Below are 19014 nucleotides of genomic sequence, written 5' to 3'. Positions count from 1 at the left end.
GCAGGCTATGCAAGTCTGCTATGTCTTTGGGTCAATATTATAAGAATTGTGTTGTGGCTGGTGTGTGCACCATATATTGTAACTGCTCTTTGGCTCATTTTGGAAGTCAATCTCTAATATTAAAAGAATAATAGTATCATCTGCAAATTGCATTGTCGTAGAGATATGCTCCCTTGCTGATTATGGGGCTTTGGTGTGCTTGTCCAGCTTAATTGTTTTACATTATTATGAATTTTGTGGAGTTATCTATGAGCAGCCTAGAAATTCTATTGTCAATTGTCACATTTACTGCCACATACAATGGAAAGAAGTGGGGCTATATCTTAGTGCTATTTTTAATATTCACCAAAGTAATTTTTGATTGTAGATGAATTTGTATAACACAAAAGACACAAGTGTGGCTGTAAGATCTGCATACCACAGACTACCCCAAGCTCTTCAGCAAGCCACGCTCACACAAAGAAATCAACATTTACTACAAAGTGCACCATTTGCTGGTATTCATCTTTCTTAACCTAAGTTACCGGTTCTAGTACAAGATCGGGTTTGCGTTTGGGGATTCTGTTTGTGGGTTTGATCCCAAAAAAAATTAGGGGATTGGGTTTGTCCATACAAAAAAATACAAAAATAAGAAATATATAAACATATTTGCTGCCTAAAATCAGAGATATTAGAAGCATCCAATATTTTTATAGTACAAGAATATTTATAAGGTTTATACAATATTAATAAAGTTAGTATACAATATAATAATAAGTTTATATTATTAATTACTATTAGTATTAATAACAATAAAATTTACAAAATGAGATGTTTGGCTTTACATCTGCTATTGCATTTACTTCTATGCCCTGGCAGATGGGAGAGTGCTCAACCGAACCCATTGATTGATTGGCCAGATGGGGGAGGCAACCTACATTCCCATGCATTCTCATATATTGAATATGGGGATGGTCCAACCCTGTGCCAATAATCAATCATTCCACCCACTGTTTTCCAGGCGATTTCAAGAAGGTATTTCTCGCTCTTTTTAACTTGTTTGTTAAAATTTTGAATATTATATTTTTATATTTTATTATTTGCCGTCTCACTGCTGGCCCAAAATATAGACTTTTTATGCCATTCCTGAATCTCAGAGAAATACTGAAGTATGGGAGAAATAATAAAAGTTCAAAATATAAATAGGGAAAATTTTGAATTAATAAGAAAATTGTTGCATTAAAAACTTCCACAACTCATCATCCTGGATTCCGTAGTCAACAACAAGCTACTTTCTCCAGGCTAACAGATTACAATTATAAAATAAAATTGTATAAATTGCGAAGCGAAATGCCAACAGATTTTTTCATCATATCAACTTTAATCATAAACAATACGATTCATCTTACAAAGAAAAATTGTAATAACATATATCACAATAATTTGAAATGGACGACAAATATAGTTCTTCCACATGGCTGCAGTCTGAAAACAACCATTTCTTTGTACAGGAGGATACAAATTACAAACATATAGAACATTATCAGAATAATATAGACAAGCAAGCATATGTCTCAAGGTTGGGTTAGGAGTTGGTACATCATAATTTACTCATAATGTTTTTCAGAAAATTATGCATATCAAAATGTCAAAAGTAATGAACACTTCATTTTATAATGCAAGGCTTTTCCTTATCAAGCTGGGAAAAGAAATTAAAAGAAACAAACATAAATATTTGCTTGCATGGATTATGGAGAAAAAATGTTCAAAAGTTACAATATACAATAAATAAATTCAGCTGGTCTTGATTTCCGTTTTTAATTTCTCCTTTAAAAAATTGACATCCCCTCTGCACAAACCGCATTTTAGGAATGTTTCCAGTTACAGGAAATTTTTGGGGACAGCCCAACTGATATTTCCTAGCCATCCCTGCATCATCAAAACCCCTAGGGGTTGTGGATGCCTACAAAAGCCCCAGCATCTCCAAGATCTGTATGTCTCCAAAACATGTACGTGATCCCAAGGTGTGAGTCCCCCAGTAAGATACAATTCAGCATATGAGATAAAGGAAGATGGAATTCAATAATAGACACATGTATAACTTATATGAGTGCATGACAAGGATCCAGTGATGCAGAGGAATGAAGTTTATTGAGCATTTAAGTGAATATCTAGATGGATTTCAGCATATAAACATCATTTCCATACAAATATAATATGTATTATCTTGTAGAAGATATCCTTGGCTTTTCACCTCAGCGAAAAGTTTCCCCATGTCTGGTTTTCCAAAATAAACTACACAACAAAGTGAACATGAAATCAATGGGGCCATATATGTACTAATATGACCAATACATTTAAAAGAACCAGGACCCCAAAAACATGTGCACCCCATATATTTCCATCAACTTTTAGACCTTTTTAATTAGGAGGAAGATGAAGAATTTGGTATAGCTATTCCATTTTCTGTACATCCTAGGCCAGATATAGAAGGGATATCTGAGCTGTGTTTGGGCCCTATCAAATTAGATATGTTCACATGGATATGTTCTATCCACTTGTCATATTGGGGCATTTCTATTCATCCAATAGTTCTCAATGGATAAATTTTGGTTCAGAATAATAACCTAATTTGCAAAATTTACACATCACCATACAGGTGAAAGAAAGGAACTTGTCTCTATAACCAACCTAAATCACATTGTAGTATCAAAAGTAATGCTTACTTTAATGTACTGTGCAAATGTAACCCGCTGGCTGTTTGGATCCCTGTAATAAACGGCAAAGCCTGGCATGTTGCCACACTCACGTTCATAAATAGACTCATCACTCTGTAAATATGGAAATAGTTGAATAAGCATCTTCCCAGTAAATCTAGATAAAACTCAAAGCAAAATTCTAAAATTCGATGTTGCCCAAACAATACCCTTTAAATAAGGAAGATGAGTATCTAGGTTTATGTGTTCAAAATTTTAAGTGCATGATCCAATACACTAGAACAGTAAACAACAGTACAAAAGAATTTCAAAAAAAATCACACTAACAAAAATACCTTCCAATAGTAAGCCATCTTCAGTGTTTCATGCAAAAACCTGCCTAGTCGACCAGCTTCATTCTCTGTGCAGCAACATATCATGGGTGGTAAAGCTTTGCATATAAGTACATCAATGTGGTTGACAGTGTTAAAAAATGGTGTCCCTAGAGAGTGCAGAGTGTGGACAAACTTAGCACAATACACAGCATCTGGCATGCTGAGAACACAACGTGGGAAGATACAACGCTGTAAAAACTCCATATTGATCTTTAAAGAGTCAGGGCAGGAAGTCAACCAAGAATTCTTTTCTTGTACAAGTCGCTGATGTACAGAAGCAACATTCTGTTCTTGCCTCTGATGTTCGCTTGTTAATCTGTCTAAAACCTCTTGAATCCTTTCCTTTTCTTTCTTACGCTTAGCAATAGCAGTATGGGAATTGTCTGACAACTCCTCAAGTTGTTTGAGAGCAGCATGCTGTTTTGCAATCTCAGTTTCATAACGCCTTTTAGGGACATACAAATCATACAATGTAAGTCCCCAAAATGTAACATATAACTCTGGAGAGAGACTATTCCATGCTTTTGAAGGCAACATTGAATGAACTGTTGTGAGAAGATCTGACCACCTGCAATATGATCCATAAACACAGAAAGCAAAAATGGAGTCCCATCAATTGTATTTACTATTTACTGATTTCTGAAAAGAGACAATCGAAGTCTATAAAACTAGACAAACATAGAATTGTACACTTATCACCATGAATAATATTCATTTTAAACACTTACATGATGGGCTTTCGATGTGATCCGAGATCCAGAATCAATTCATGGGATGTATTCAATTGCTCTGATTCCTTCTTTCCATGAGGCAGATCTGCAGGCCAGCAGGTTTCAGACCCTTTAGAAGGTCTAAATAAGCGCATTATTGGACGATATATTAAAAAGGCTACCTGCAAAAAAAGTAAAAAGTGCATTAATTATTGCAATGTCCCAAAGGAAGTGATAACAAAGATACTCCTCAAAACAAACTCTAAACAAATTATTCTCATATTGTTGATCGCACTACATTCTTCATGTTATGTACTTCAGCTTAAATTTAGGACCTGTGTGAGACTCTTCTGGAATCGATTCCAAAACACTCAGATAGTAATACACCATTAACAATTACTCAACAACAAAATTACCAACTTTCTAAGCAATATTTGAGGGATTTAAAAGAACAACATTTCATTGTGTCATTAAACTGGAAAAAAATTGAAAGGGAACCCAAAAAAAAGACACAAAAACATCAGCAGAAATAGAGTATCACACATGCACATTTCTAAATGTATATGTATGCATATCACACACATAACTAGGAAAATTTGTGAAAACATTCTATATGATTGCCTATGAAGATCGTGATTGAGAACACAATAACAAACCTTAAGTAACCGTCAGTATAATGTAAAGTTAGGCTTTGTGGCCATGACACAGCTTGGGTACCAAAAAGCAAGCCATGTAGATTAGCAAACCAAATTTCTTGCAGATAACTAAGCTCTCTAGACCTGCCTATGGGTCATCAAAGGAGGTCATTGTAATGTCCCCTTTTTAGCGCAACATGATATGGGGTGTCGTTAGCCTATTCTGACATGGTCCCGAAGGCTAACAAGGACATTGGTGGGATCCTGAGGTGTTTTGGCCTAGGTGTTTTCAGTTTCAGGCCAATCGGTGCTGCTTTGACAGGGTTTCTAGACACTTACTATTTATAGTAAGTTAGTCCCCAAGCAGTGACTTGAAATTTTTAGTGTTTCCCTGGTTGGCATAATTATCAGTAAAAATGTTTGAAGGCGACAATGATTTAAAGAGATTATCAACAATGTTTTAATATTTAACGATAAAGTGTAAAGTTAAATTAAATATTTAACTTTATCGTTATATTATAAGGTTGGGAATATAAAGTAATGTTTAAAATATTAAAAGTTCCCTTTAATGTGTACATTGTGGGAAATAATATTTTATTCTCAAATGTATTATCCCACATTGAGGAAATGAAGTGTTTTGCATCCGGGAAGAAGATATAAATGGAGGTTGAGAGCTCTCTTTTGGGGTATGCTGGGATGAGATTAATGTTATGCTGTTGGATTTCGTAGAGATCTGATTATTGGGCTTGGAGGACGGAATCCCTCTTTGCTAGCATTCTCTTCGCTGTTGAAAGACACAGTCAGGAGGATTAATGGTGTTTTCATTCAGGAAACACATTGGGCTTCATCTGGTGCTCTCGCATGAAGTTTTTACAGGGGTTTGAAAGTGCAGATTTGAAGATAGTGATTTTGCTACAGTATCGCGTGAATAGTGTTTTTGCTACAGTACCGCGTGAATAGTGATTTGCTACAGTACCGCGTGAATAGTAAAAATGCTACAGTGCTGTGAATAGTGCAGCTATAGTGTGTGAATAGTGTTTCAGCAGGTTCTATACTTGTGGAGTTCAGGTTTGAATTTGTTTATTATCATATGGTCTGTAATGTTCTTCAGATCTGATTTGTATGCTTGAAGTTGGAATTAAATAAATACCATCAGCATTAATCTTCTTGTTTTTGGTATTTGATATGTCTGGTTGTTTTTATATTGAATAAACTTTGAAAGCTTTACAATAATATATCAGTTTATCCAATTTATCCTATTGCAAAACAAGAACCAAAAAAATCCAATAGTCAGCTTGCAAGCCAACTGTTTGGCAAAATTACACTAAGTAAAAGGGACATAAATTTAGTGCCGAACAAGGGGTGCCCATTACAGTCATCTCCAGAACACTTACCTTTCTTGAGCTGTTGAAAAATAAAAGAGATCCCTTACCAAGTCCTCCTATAGTTCTCTACTTGCATCTCGCCAAGGATGTCACTTGAAAGGCTTAACTTTCAGGGTCCCAAACAGTAGAACGGCACTTCTCTTTGCTTTTATCAAAATAATACAGAAGTAAAAACCTTATACTCATATGTCCTATAGCTATTGACTCCAAGCACATTTCCTGACCAGATTAACTTTCAATGTTCTGAAGAGTGGGAAGTGGCAGTTAGATGCATTTATCAACATAATGCAAAGTGGCACTTTAGGAGTAACTTGATCTTGAAATTAGATTGACAACTTCAAGATAAACATGATGCAGGAAAGGTATACACTAGCCTCTGCTTGAAATCCATTCTGGGCATTTCGATTGGTCATCTAGATGATTTTATTTTGTTTATCACCATACAGGTTTTCCCCCTCCTCTATTATTATACCTATATTTTTATATTTTTGTTCATGGTCTTCTTGTTTGCCCAGGTCCTTCACTATTCCATCCAATGCACATTACAGTCACATTGATCTACATTTAATTGTTTGTGGACATAAATATATTTCCATTATTTCTAATGATTATAAATCCTAAGGCACACAATGCTGTCAGACAATATACGATCAAATTGTTTCGGAGAGAAAATATTTCAATCACATATATAGTTTCAATTTGCATACATGGTGAGAAAGTGCAGCATAAGGCCAAAATTTTACGTATAGCAAGTATTTATATATGTATCAAATTACCCTGATAATTTGTTTACAGACATAGCTTACTCTTAATCAATTGTCTATTACAAATTCTAAAGCAAAATGATTTGATGTCCTGAAAGTGCTCAAAGACTTCAAACTTCTATCAAAGAAAATAAACCCAAGTAAACCTTGTAAAATCATCAATCATGAATGGTGATCAAGACATATCTGGCCTCGCTAAAAGTAGGATGCACAAACAGACCAGCCACATCACTATGAATAAATTCTATAATCTATGTAGCTCTCAATGCCTTCGTTTTGTCATACTTCTCTTCAAGATTCTTGCCAAGGATTCAACTCTAACAAACACCATCAGAAAAGCAAACATGAGGCAACCCTGCAACTACACCTAGCAGTAGTTAAGATGGCCAAACTACTTGTGCCATAACTTGTTCACCTCATTCAAATAAGTGATAAAAATAATTGAAGGATGAAGAACAAAGTGTGAAAAGGGATACAACCATGATTGGTGATCTGCTCTTTGAAATGGTAATTCGATGTTCGATATTTACAAAGAAGATGAAAACTCCTTAAATAAAGAGTACAAGCGATAATTTTATAAAAGAAACAATCGAGAATGAAAGACAAAAAGGAAACTTCCTAAAACTAACTAGATGACGAAAGATAGAAAGGAAACTTCCTAAAACTAACTAGATGACCATTATATGCTAAATATTAAAATATTACTTTAATACCCTCCATTAACGGTTATTCTACTAACTACCCTACAGAAGACTTGACATAATCTGTGGGTCATTTGGCCACGAATGCATAGAAGGCTGACTCCTCTTCAAAATGCTCTACGACATGAGTCTAGTGCTAAGACCCTCCCTAATTGGACTTCTAATCAACCAACCACTTTCTACAGAACTTCTATACGTGACCAAGTTTACAACAGTAATGGCATGTGCTAGATATTAGATTCTTGTTGAGTGGACTTGTGTTTGCCTTTGTCCTTGGTAGTAAATGCTTGTCCAACATTGGCCATGTCATTGCTGCTACCAAACTGCTTTTTGCACCTGGCTTGCTGTAAGAGCTTATTGCACAGTTCATCAAACTTCAGGTCAATATTAGTGGATGTAATGTTTAGAGTTTCGATGAAGTGCTCATAGGATTGTGGTAAGCTTTTTAGTGTGATAACCACCATATCCTCTTCTTCCATCTTGTGACCAACGGCCTCCAATTGATCGCAAATGTCTTTGATCTTCATGAGATGATCCCGCAAAGACATTTTTCGTCCATCCTAATCTAGAACACCATATTCTTAAGGAAGAAAGATCTGCCTTTATCTAATGTCTCATGAAAATCCTTGAGGTGAGTCCAAATTTGTGAAGCATCTTGCTAGATGACATCGATGACTGATAACTTGAGCAACATAATCGCTTCACAGTTACGCTCATCAAACTTGTCCTAGTTATTGCCTGCTACTATGGGACAAGCAAAATTGCCCAGAACAATCTTGTCTAGACACCGGTACTAAAAAATCGTCAACATCCTCTACTTCCAGGCATTGTAGTTCTTGTTGTTGAGCCTTCAAGTGCCTTCCAACATGATATTGGGAAACAAAGCCATCACTCTTATTACCAAAAGACATGGAAACTGAGATCAGCTTCTCAAAAAACTTTAATTTGATAAAAATTGGCAAAAACTAAGACCTACGATTCTGCAAAAGAGGACGACATTTTTTAGGAAAAAATCATGAAGAAATCTGCAACAATTTTTTGGAAAAAATCATGCAAAACCCTCTATCATAGAAACAAAGAACCGTGAAAAAAAGCATACACCACAATTTTTGTTCAAAAAATTCACCAAAAATAGGAAACTTCGTGAGCTGTAACCCTATCCACGGAAGAGAGAAAAACCACGATTTTAAATGAAAATCGTCAAAAAAATTGCTCAGAATTCGACCCCAAAACAAAACTTGATTCGTAGAAGAATAAACCTTAGTCACGTCCTGAGATAGACAGAAAACTCCCCAGCTTTGTGAAAACCAGAAGACACGTCATTGAAAGAGCAATTCACGTGGAAAAAAAAATTGTGAAAAGAATCACGGAGCCTATGATTTTCACATAAACCTGCATGCGATTTTGCAGACAAAAAAGTCGTGTTTTTTGCTTTAAGGAAACTTGTGATATTGAACAGAAGAAACACGGTGAGATTCTTCAAAAGACCAAGCAAATTGATGAAAAACGACCACACAGTTATGAAGAACACGTCCAGATTGTGTCAAGAAAGAAACCCTGACATGATGCGAAGAAAAGCCACAATTTTCAAACACTCGTGATCTTATCATAAAACCCTCGAACCTATGAAATTTTGTAGACCCATTAATTTGTTCTATAAAAAAATCCGAGTTTTCAATAAAAAAATCTTGAATTTCAAACCCACAATTTTTAATAAAAAGATCTTTGTACGAATGCGTACGGTTAAAAAGCCACTATTTTTCATAGAAAATTGTTTCATAAACACCTGGAAATAAATTCTAGGTAATAAAACCACAAATTTTATTAAAAATTTCGCCAAACAGTTACCTTTGCTCTAATACCATGAAATGGTATCTAAATGTTCGATATTTACAAAGGAGATGAAACCTCCTTAAATAGAGAGTACAAGCGATCTTTCTATCTATAAAAGAAATGATCTAGAATGAAAGACAAAAAGGAAGCTTCCTGAAACTAACTAGATGAACATTATACGCTAAATATTACAATATTACTTTAATACTCTTCTCATTGCTATTGTAGAACCACTATGTATCGCACTAAAAAAACACAAAATCAAGAATGAAGTCAACTCGCATTCCTAAACCAATCTGAGTGATTCGGTAGATTAATAGGAGATTAGTTACTAGTAATAGTACACAAAGAACATTCTAGAATGTCCTGTCATCCACATCAATAGGCACTCTACCACACACCTCAATAGGGGTGACATCACCCATCAAAATAGTTAAGATAGAACATGGCTCCAACGAAGTGAAATCAACTTGAGACAAAGCCAAATGGTGTGAAGCACTCAAATCAAGTAGCCATGAAGATGGTGGAAATGCTATATAGCTACAAGAGTTTGGACTTTTCCTTTTGTGTGCCTTAGTTATTATCGTGTGCCTTAGAAGACCTTTTAGTCAGCAAACTCGATTTAGCTGAATCAAGAACCTTGATGTGACCTACTCAAGATGTGGCTAGCGATCGATTTTCTTTTCCATGCACTTGAGTTCTTCATGACCAAGCCTTTCGCAATAAGCACAACTAACCCTGTCTCTCGGGGAATCGTGTGACTGACAGTTCCACCAGCAGAAAGGATTCGGTGTATCGGGATGAGAAAGGGTTTAACAATCGAGACTCATTGAACGAAGTGAAGCTACTTATGCTTACCCTACCCCGTAGGGCGATGGATCAACGACTGCTTAATCGTGATCTCCTAAATATAGATCAGGATCACAATCAAGAATTGGAGCAACTGCTTACTCTACATTACAATCGATGATATAATCAATGGCTTTAGGCTTATCACCTTTTGAAGAGGAGGTCTTAGAAGATAATTTGGATTTTTGCTCCTTTCTCCTCTCATTATCCTTCCTATCTCATTTTTTTGTTTCTTATCCCAATTGTTGTAAGTTTTTTGTTCTTTTGTGCCCGTATTAGCAACAGGCACATGTTACTTAAGACTTTGGAGAATCTGTCTACTTCAGATCTTTTTTCTCAACTTCTACAATTCTCTAGATTATTCAAAGATACAAGATAAGAGCATACTTAGTATGAGAAGAAGACATGCCTATAGAAACTATCTCTTTGATACCATTGGTTATGAAAGCCACCCAAGGCAAGTGACTAAAGGCATGCGCAAATAGATCATGCAATAGGAAATTAAAAATAGGAATTTTCAACTATTAATACACTAAAGCATTTTTCACATTCATTATATAATATTATTACATAACATTAGAGTTGAATTAAGAATTCATATGAGTCAACTTACAAATTAACATTGCTTCACACAGGCCTACTCAAAGTGTTTTTGGGATGAGGATGTTTCGAAGATCTACGAACTTGGGGTAACCATCCCTTTGCCAATCCACCACACCACTAAATATTGGGGGACATTTTCAAGATGCCCCCTATACTAGAGACATTGCCAGGACACTGAGATGTCCACAAGATGCTCAGGGGACTACAAAACACTAACAAAACTTATAAATAGGCTTCTAAACCTCATTCCAAATCACTCACAAGTTTCAAAACTTGTAAGGATTTAATATTGCAGAAAACAAACTGATAAAATTGAGAAAATCGTGTCTGTTTCCCCTCAACCCTAGTAGAGGCTCTACCTCCACCAGCCAGTACCCTGCCACCATCCTGCTCCCCAAATCTAGGCCCTTGATCCACCACTACACGTCCCCTTGTCCCCCAACCCACATAGGGATAGGGGAGTGCCTGGGGACATTTCCAACACATCCTCAAATTACATAAATGTCACAAGAACGGGGGCAAACAGGAAAACCTCCTAAACATGTCCCCATATTCATAGTCCTAAGTGGATGCATTAAATAAGAGAAAGAAGTCAAGTAACATACCTCTGGATCCAAGTGGTACTTATGTGTAAGGTCATCCAATGTAGGTATCAGTTGTGCATATGCAACAATAGGTGTAACTGCACTAGTCAAGAACTCCACATACTGAAGCAATGTTCCATGGCACCTGTCAAACTGCTCACTGACCATTTTTATGTATGGTGCATCTGCTTTAATGACAACGCTGAAATGAGAACAAGAATCATTGTTATAATATTCTTGATTTGATGGCAAAATTCATGTAAGACAAATAAGGATATTCATTGTATGATCAGGTATATAGCATAATTGGATGCAGAATGTTACTTACATTGACCGGTGTTGCGCTATAAGCAATAGAAGAGGCACTGCCAGCTTTGGTTCATCTTTAGGAACCAAGGAGTCCCTTAATCTACTTGTAGATTTGATAAATGCCTGTTTAAAGTTAAAGATGCAGAATATGCTAATCAGATGTGGTCCTACCACACACTGAAACAGAACAACAGATCAAAGCAAAATAAGAATAAGAATTCATAAGTATTAAAGAAGACACATGAAATGAATAACATCTTCTTGAGTGTTCCACAGATATCCGATAAGTGAAAAAAAAAAGCGCAAAATAATGTTAATGTCTGAGACTGGTTACCCCATTTTCTGTCAAGTCATTTTTCCCGTAGTGTTTCAACTTCAAGGAGAATGAAGAAAACTAAAATGGAGCTATGCACTAAGCGAAAAGCAGAAAAACTATTCCATATGACTAAAAAAGTCACACAGCAAAAGAACTGCACACAAAAGATCCGAAGAAACTCTTCATTTACTTTAGAATCATTACAAACAAATCCAATCTCATAGTTTAATAGGTTTAATCACTACCAGGTTGTTTAACATCCTCTAGAAACTGGTTTTGTGGCATGACATATTTGAATACCTTTGATTAATCACCTGTTCAGTGCCCTGATTTATTCATCAATCTTGTTTCCATTTTTTGCTGCAGTAGCTGTTTCGAGAACTTTCATTCTCCTCTCTTATGGCCACTAGACTTACTGTCTGTGTCGGAATCTATGGTAACTTTTTTAAAGCATTTACCTTCACTGTTTCTTACATTAAAATTGCTCTTGTTGGCTTGTTCTCACAATATCGTTAAAGTTGGCCATGTTCATGACAGTGCCGGCAATTATAGGAGATGCTTTCAAAGACCACAAACATTTCCCAAGAATAGTCCATTGATCTTGGAATTATGGGTTCAGAAACAGGATCCTACTAGACCAAGTTCATAAATTATTATGGTTATGTGCATACTAAGCTTTGAGACACTTAAAAATTATCAAGATTAATCCTTTTAACATCCAATAATGTGTTATTCCAGAATGATTATGGTAATGCAAATATTCTTAACCACACAGGAGCTACTAATAGCATTTCCTCACATGCAATATAGTACAGTTAAATAGCTTTTTGACTATCATAATCCCCACTCCCTGCATGCTTATCTACTTCTATGCAATACATTTATTGAACCATGTTAGATATGTAGGCAAGCCCCTAAATCTGCAAATGAAGGCTCTTGCTTAGAATGTCCATGTGTATGTTGAGCTCTGTATAGTGACATTCATAAATTGTAACTTGAAATCAGTGTTACAAGAATCTGCCAGAATCACCAATTCCAGCTGATTCGCGAGGCAGCTTGGCAGAGTCCACAAGGCTCAAGACTTGGACTCACTGAGTCTGGCCGAGGCTGGCAGAGTCTCAGCAGACTTACCAAATCTGCTAGAATTAGCGACTCCAGCAGATTCCCAAGCCCAGAATCTGCCGTCCTAGCAAGATGAAAAAGTCAGAAAAAAAATAAAAAGATAATGAGTTAAGTTCAAAGTTAAACACTTATATTTGTTTCCCCAACCGCTAAAAGCATTCTTATTGTTTTCAAGCACAAAGAGAAGATAAAAACATGGCTTTGAGCAAAAATAGTTGAAATTGAAGAAAAAACCAGCAGGCTGATTGAGGACAAAATATTAATTGAAGATCATTTGGGCAGGTTAGTAGCTTGCATTGACGTATTTAGAGGATCTCAAGAAGGATTTGAAGGAGGCCACAACTAATTTGGAGCTACATTTCTTCATTTTTGGAGCAAATTTGAAGAGGTAAGTTAATATTTTTTGTTGTTTTCTATTTTTTGTTTTTTCTTTTAATTTCAAAGTTTTGAAATTCCATTTTTTGGTACATTTGTTTTATTTTATTTCATTTTAGATTAATGGGAAACCGGAAAAAAGAAACCCTAGCTATCAAATAATCAAAACCTAGCTATTTTTTTAAGGCAGATAACGAGATGTTGAGTGGGCTCTACACAGTTGTAGAGTGAATGTCATCTGATTCTCATTCATCAGATGGAGCACACATAGTCTATGAGATAGACATGTTCAAAAATGCACAAGGAGACCTCTTTTTATGAGAGAAGTTGAAGAATGGAATTGATTTTTATATTTTCTCATTTCAGATGCTTGGTGGGAGATGTTTGGTGCTAAGGAGCCAAATATACAGAGGATTGCAGTTCATATCTTGAGCTAGCCATGTAGTGCTTCAGGATGTGAACACAATTAGAGGATGTTTGAGCACATACAGTCCAAAAAGTGCAACAGGTTGTCAATGCAAAAGTTGACTGATCTTGTGTATGTTCATTAAAATCTTCGCCTCTGTCATAGACAAATCTTGGGCATTGATGCATCTCCTATCGCTTTAAAGGAGGTTGATCCACGGTTAGAGTGGAACACTGAAATTGAAGATCCTATCTTCAACAATGATGACTTGGCATGGGTTGATCAGGTGGCTCAAGAGGCAGAGGTAATAGCCATGGCAAAGGAGGAGGTTAGGAAACGAGGAGACCCATAGGAGGAGGATGATGATGTGGATGTGACTGAGCCTGAACTTGAGACATAGGCAAATATCATGGCTACAGCAGCATCCATGATCTATATTAGGCACACACGTAGGAGGGTCAGGGTGTCAAATGATATAGGTTCGTCTAAGCAATAGACTTCTAGCTTTTATTTTGATATTTGTTTGGAACTTTTGATGCCACGGATATCATATTCCATGACTTTTGTAGACATTTGACACTCTAGTATTTATATATTTAATGTGTTATTTCCTTCAGCTAAAATTTACATTTATACTTATGTGATCAATGTATACTTGTGTATGTATTCAAAGTAGCTTTTATTTCATGAGATTATTGTGTATTGAATGTTTATTTATTAAAGAGTGCATGAAACAAATTTTAAATCCTTAAAAATCTCTAAATTTCTTGGGTTTTTCAATTTGCTGAGTTTTTGTCGAGACTAGGCACCGAGTCTGAGTCCAAGTTGACTCCTAATCTTATAACTTTGCTTGAAATTCATTACAAAGGATTAGAGAACCTTTTCATTTACTCCAGAATCATTATGAAGAAATCCTATGCCATAGTCTTGCAGTGCCATTCACTACTATACGGTTTAAGATCATATTATAGCTGCTTTGGTGGTGCATCTAGCCTTATCCAATCACCTGCTTGTTCACTATCATTTTATCTGGAGTCTGTTGTTCCCCCCTTTTTGGCTACAAGGCATTGTATACCCATGTTATTCAGAACCATCCATAGTCACAGTTTAGAGCACTTGTTTCATAATAAAACTTTATAGCACTTGCTTCATGATAAGTCGCATGACTTTTAACAAGCTTTGTTTTGACTCTTCAGAACTTGTTAAATGAAGTGGCTAAACAAAACCTTTTCCATTGCCTGTCGTTTTATTCTATAACCTTATCTTGATATTCATTGTAAGCTACCTCCAAGTCTACCCTTGATTCTACATTATCAACTAAAAGAACTTCAAAATGACTTGAAGAATGTCTTTGATGTTTATTTTACTTTGAATATCAACAGATTTTATTTTTTTCTGCTTAGTTTTCATCATAGCCTTGCTTCTCTCAAACTTTATACTTGCTAAAGATCTCCTAGGAGTTGACAGCTGCAGCAGCTTTTTCCAGCCTTTTCATCCATACTTCTTATGGTCAATAGAGTTTCTCTATGGGTTGGTTGAAAGCTACATTAACTTTCTCGCAGCATTTAATTTGGATGTTATTAAATTTTATAATTTTTTTCTTGTATATTGATGTGTATCTCACAACAACATTGGCTTACTTTTGCAATCTTATTAAGGGTGACCATATTCATGACAGCCCCTGAAATTATAAGGGACACTTATAGTCCACAAACATTACCCAAGAATGGCCATCAAACTTGATTTAATTTGTGCAGGAAAAGAACTTTCCAAGACCAAATACACAAATTAAGATTTGAGACATTTAAAAATTGTCAAGATCATCCTTGGCCTCTAATGCAATGACACTCCAGAAGTTCAATAGTAACACAAGGAGTCTGACCCGAGCTAAAGACAGTCATAATATTTTGTTTTCAAGTTGAAAACACTATTCCAACACAAAAAAAATAGTAGCCATTTGCGTAGACCAGCGTACTCTTTGGACAATAGCTTGTCTGTCCTTGATGCATATAATATGCTAATATAGCTCTTTGGGAATACCATAATCTCCATTCCCCTGTATCCTTGTCTACTTACAGGCCTTTTTGCTGGGCACCAACTTATAAGAGTTTAACATTTCAAATATGTTGTTTGCATACATTGGATTGGGACGAAAACCTCAACTCTAGGACTCTCTAAGTAGGATGAAAACCATAATTGCTTTGTGAAGCACTGTCCATTTATCTACTATGCATTGTGCTGAATTGTCCTTATTTCCACAGATCTATTGCACAACTGGAAGGAGCTGGGCAGATTTTGTGGAGTCAGAATTGATTGTAGGTTGCAGGCCATCTTTGACCCAGCTAGGGCACTCTTGAGGGACTGTAGCAGTTGATAAGTGGGCTACGATGGGCACTATAAGTTCTTGGTCATGCCTGCAACTCACAAGGCCTGCAAATCTAAAGCACCGAATTGCCAAGAGTGCCTCATATTTGAACTCAAATGTCTGGACAAGCCATCAGTAGGTCTCAACACTATTGACTCTAGACTCTATACAGACCTGTTGAGTAGTAGTAAGTCAAAGAATCTCCTATGGTATGAAAAGCATTCTCACTAGAGAGTTTTCTCTGGCATCAAAAGCATGCTCACCAGAGAGTTTTCTTAGGGTATGGAAGCTATAAAAGTTTGTAATTGTAAACCTTCTTATCTTTAATTCGTAAACATACAACTATTATTTAAATGCTAGCACAAAAACAAAAAAATGAAAACAATCGAAGTGTTTTGGCATATCTGTATGCAGGTGTATTATGCATTTTTTTAAGAAAATGATTACACTTGAATACATGCTACATTATAAAGTTCTGTATCGGCACCTTATTGTTTCTCACAAGCCCAAAAGATGTAGCTTGATATCGTAGTGCTTCCCCACCAGCCATTGCATCCAGCTGTTCCTCATTCATATTCTCTATATGTTGGACGTTTGCCATTTGATAGATCAATTCCTGCAATAAAAGAAGAGCATGGTCTTCTCACTAAAGGCACTACCACAGTAAGAGAAAACAAATAATTTTCAGACCAGATAACCAGCATAGAAAAAAATAAAATTACCTGCAAGAGTACAAGTTCCGTACCCTCTCCCCTCTTTAATTGATTTACCACATACTGAAAAAGGCCTCTTAGCTCCATTGATGGATATTTCTTGCACCTTTGAAAGGTAAACTACAGTAGCATTATGCTTCGGAATTCAAAATTCTAGGGAATACCAAATGTTCTCAACTAAAATATCATCAAATATTCCCCCACTAAGACAATTATGAAACAGTTATTCTTATCAGCACTCCAGTAAAAGAAAGAAAATGGCATAGCACTATTCAAGTCAAACTTATGTGATCAATTTTCACTTTACTTATCAGTATCATAAGATTATCGGTTTAAAAAAGGCTAGGAGATATTCTCAGTGCACATGAATAAACTACTCACAAAACAAGCTTTTATTGTACATGCATCAGAGAAGCCTGGGGCTATTGGATGCTGCCATACATTTGCAGTCAGAGTCCCAAATAAAGCCCTAACTGCACCTGGTTATAGCTGCTATTGCTATTTCATTTTCTTGCAGAGAACCAGTTTTAAGTTGATTCCCATATCTTGAAATAACAGAGGCAATCACAGATGACTAGAACTGCTCTTACTAAACAAATCTGCAGGTGGAGACTGGACTTCCAGTGGAGGAGTTGCATGCTCTTGCAACCAATTTCTTTGGTGCATATTTTTCATGATCCAAGTAAGGTTGATTTGAGTATTTCAATTTAGTATGTTCCAAAGTTCAGTATACGATGCAGGATCATATAAGACCATTTGTAACACTGCTACAGTACTTGTGCAGGCTGCTACAGGCTTTGTGTAGTTGGCTATAGGCCTCTGCAGGCTGCTACAGGTTGATGTGGGTGTTAAGTCTTACACCCTAGAGGACATGACACCATTTGAGGAATATTTCCCAATCTCATACAAGTTAAAGGGGCATTACTCTACAATTGGGATCAGCATTGGGGCAACTGCCATTGCTTTCAACAATATGCAGAATTCTAGACTAAAATGCAGCAAGTGTACGAGTGTAGAAAATGCATCTACAAGTCAGTGTTGGGAGATTTCTGGTAATTATTATTGTTGAAATCCACTTTTAGGGCAGATGATCTGGAAAGAGACATTTTTGTACCTTGTTTGGCAGTGATTTGACTTGGGAAGGGATTATGTTGGCTCTGTAGTTGTACTCACATTGTGTGATGTTAGAGTGGCAAACATTGATTGAGTGGGCTTTTTATTCCTTCAAGCTGTATCTATTTGCAATTCTATGGGGTTGTGGTTGTATATCCTGATTCACCCCCACTCACCCGCTCCTCTCATTATAAGTTATAACCGTGTGCTCTTCAGTAATTTACACTGTAGATCTAAGATTATCTAGTCTTTGACACAGGCAGTGAAGGAGAAGACCCCAGAGGAAGCATGGTCTACGAGGAAACCGAAGGTGAATCATCTTAAGGTGATCAATGAAAAAGTTGGGCCTTTACAGCTCTCTTCAGAGATCAAGACTACTGCAGATCAACCTCTGAAGGCTAAAGATTTAGGTTTCAAGATTCCATTAGCTCCACTTGAAGGGTGGGGGGGGGGGGGGGCGCGCTCTAATAATTGATAATTCAAAACATGAGGAATTTCATTTTGAGCATGTGGAATCTCCAAAAAAAATACTAGTTCCAGAAGATTTTCTTCAAGCGAACCTAGATCAGCATCCATATGACATAGAAGCAGGCATCTCAAGTAATGATTTGGCTAGAGAGGTTTCTCAAAAGAGACCAAAGTGGTAGGAAAAACTCGTTGGTGATATTCATGATGATCAAATGATTAAAGGTAGATCATCCAAAGGAAAGAACAAACAAAACACAGTTAACTTTGCTCTTATGGCTAAAATTCAAGAAATTTACAAGCCACAAGTGTTTGAGGAAGCAAAAAGTAACCCTCAATGGGAAAAAGCCATGGAAACCAAATATCAAAGTCTTGTGAAAAATAAGACTAGGGTCTTCAAATTTTCCACCGAAAAATCCCCATTGGTTGCAAATGGGTGTACAAAGTCAAGTACAAATTTGATGGTACACTTGATGAGTGCAAAAGCATGATTGTTCGCCAAATATTTATCCCAAAGATAAGGTATTGACTATGAGGAAGCCTTTGCTCCTACAGCAAAGATGAGCAGCATCTGTCTAGTTCTAGCCATGGTAGAACAGTTTGGTTGGAAAGTCCACCAAATGGATGTAAAGAGTGCCTTCCTCAATGATGACTTTAAGAGAAGTGTACATGACTCAGCTTAAGGTTTTCAAGTTC

The 19014-nt window shown here is 36.3% G+C and overlaps 1 protein-coding gene across 4 annotated transcripts in view; it reads right to left on the bottom strand.

Moving 5' to 3' along the window:
- Positions 1–19014, bottom strand: part of LOC131061590 (THO complex subunit 2) — a 110711-nt gene that overhangs the window by 8791 nt on the left and 82906 nt on the right. For 3 of the 4 annotated variants that reach the window (XM_059218157.1, XM_057995357.2, XM_057995359.2), the window contains 7 exons: positions 16750–16846; positions 16515–16643; positions 11463–11566; positions 11156–11336; positions 3799–3962; positions 3032–3638; positions 2706–2810 (listed from right to left, as the gene is read on the bottom strand). In XM_059218157.1, coding sequence (XP_059074140.1) covers positions 2706–2810; positions 3032–3638; positions 3799–3962; positions 11156–11336; positions 11463–11566; positions 16515–16643; positions 16750–16846 — 1387 coding nt within the window. The remainder of the gene's footprint in view (positions 1–2705; positions 2811–3031; positions 3639–3798; positions 3963–11155; positions 11337–11462; positions 11567–16514; positions 16644–16749; positions 16847–19014) is intronic. The other variant, XM_057995358.2, reaches the window with a different exon arrangement.

Source organism: Cryptomeria japonica, chromosome 3 (assembly GCF_030272615.1).
Source record: "Cryptomeria japonica chromosome 3, Sugi_1.0, whole genome shotgun sequence".
Taxonomy (NCBI): Eukaryota; Viridiplantae; Streptophyta; class Pinopsida; order Cupressales; family Cupressaceae; genus Cryptomeria; species Cryptomeria japonica.
The sequence above is the reverse complement of the archived record's forward strand: the minus strand, read 5'-3'. Positions and strand labels throughout refer to the sequence as shown.